The sequence below is a fragment of the Condylura cristata genome, unplaced genomic scaffold (assembly GCF_000260355.1).
Source record: "Condylura cristata isolate star-nosed mole 26May11 unplaced genomic scaffold, ConCri1.0 scaffold00050, whole genome shotgun sequence".
NCBI lineage: Eukaryota > Metazoa > Chordata > Mammalia > Eulipotyphla > Talpidae > Condylura > Condylura cristata.
In genome coordinates, this window is record NW_004567151.1 from 1,221,084 (window position 1) to 1,222,552 (window position 1,469).

General features: G+C 66.4%; 1 protein-coding gene across 1 annotated transcript in view; it reads right to left on the bottom strand.

Moving 5' to 3' along the window:
* Positions 1–204: 204 nt before the first annotated feature.
* Positions 205–1,469, bottom strand: part of FLVCR1 (feline leukemia virus subgroup C cellular receptor 1) — a gene marked incomplete at its 5' end in the record, with an annotated part of 18,979 nt that continues 17,714 nt past the window's right edge. Inside the window, one exon of the mRNA XM_012734201.1 lies at positions 205–312. Within this exon, the coding sequence (XP_012589655.1) occupies positions 205–312 (108 nt within the window). The remainder of the gene's footprint in view (positions 313–1,469) is intronic.

The following is a 1,469-nucleotide window of genomic DNA, read 5'->3' on the forward strand; positions in this document are numbered from 1 at the left end:
TGCGGCAGAACTGAGCAGAAGTCAGACAGTTGGTGTCCACACCCCTCAGGGGCACGACCTGAGGCCCGGCTGGACAGGCTCTGGCCGCCAAGTTCCAGCCAGATGTGCTTGTCCGACTAGTGGGCAGGGTGTTTGCTGAGCACCTGCTACGTGTCTCTGTGCTCGGCGGTGGGGGTGCTCCTGCCCGAAGACCCCCTGTCACGGTCAGGCCAGGGGCGACACAGGGCAGAAGGCCCTGCTGAGCTCCTCAGAGTCCCCCAGACCGGCCCTGGTCGCCCGGTCCCGTGTCCTTTCCTCCTTCCCCTCCATCAGCTGTGGGGTCAGCCATTTGCACTTAGCAATTCACCTGCTCACGGACCCCAAATCCCTGCCCCCCATCTCCACCACAGCTTCCCAGCTCAGCTTCGGCGTGGGGCCGTCAGGGACTGGCGGCCTGGAGTGGACGTGTGGCCGCAGAGGGCTCAGCTCTGGCCTCCCCCGGGAGCCAGACGCCGTCACCTGTCCCTCCGTGAGCTGGGCGTGAGGTGCGCCCGGCCGCCGCCTCGGGCCTGTCTCCCAGCGGGGTAGGCGCAGGCTGGACGGTGCAGTGAGGGCGAGAAGCAGACGGAGGAGCAAAGAGGGTGGGTGCAGAGCTGGGCTCGAAGGGGGGGTCAGGTGTCCCCATCCAGCCCCAGCCCGGCAGCCAGCCTCTCTCCCTCGGCTTCCTCTGACCTTCTCCGCTTACTCCCCTCCGGTCCTGGCGCCTCTATTGAGTCCTGGGCTGGGGGGAGGCGGGGACTGCTTGTTTGTCCATTGAGAGCTTAGGTGGAGAGGTGACCAGAACGTCCAGTGACAAAGGCTGTTGTGTGGGGGGAGGGGAGAGCAGGCAGAGGCACCTCCAGGAAGGAGACATCTAGGGGCCATCTCGGGGAGGGCCTGCCCCAGACCTGGCCCCCTAGGAACTTACCAGAAAGGCAGATTCTCAGTCCCACCGCAAACCTGCTGAGTCAGAAGCCTGCCGAGAAGGTGGCGCGGTAACTGCCCAAAGGCACCGGGCTGGCAGCGCTGGACAAAGTTGTGTGGACAAGACCCTGGACCGGCTCAGGCCACGCTGCAGCAGGAGGGACGTGCACTGCCACCCAGTGGCCGCAGAGTGAACAACAGCCCAGCGGCTCCGGGGACCAATTAGGGCTGCAGTTAGTTCTGCGGTGAGGATGGCGTCCACCCCTGACCGGGCCCCAGGGACAGCTGTCAGCCCCGGGGTCCCGGGAGTGGCCGGCCTGCCGCTCTGGGAGACTCGGGACCCCAGCTGGGACCCAGGGCGCCCCTGGCTCTGCTGTTCCTGGACTCTTAGAAACTTGGGGTCCCCCGGGGGTGCTGGAGACCCTCTCCAGCCCGCATGGTGCACAGTGCAGCTGTGATGCCGGAGTCCAGCAGGCAGATGAGCTTTCCGCCCCGTCTCCTGACCCTGGACACAGCGGCACACGAGG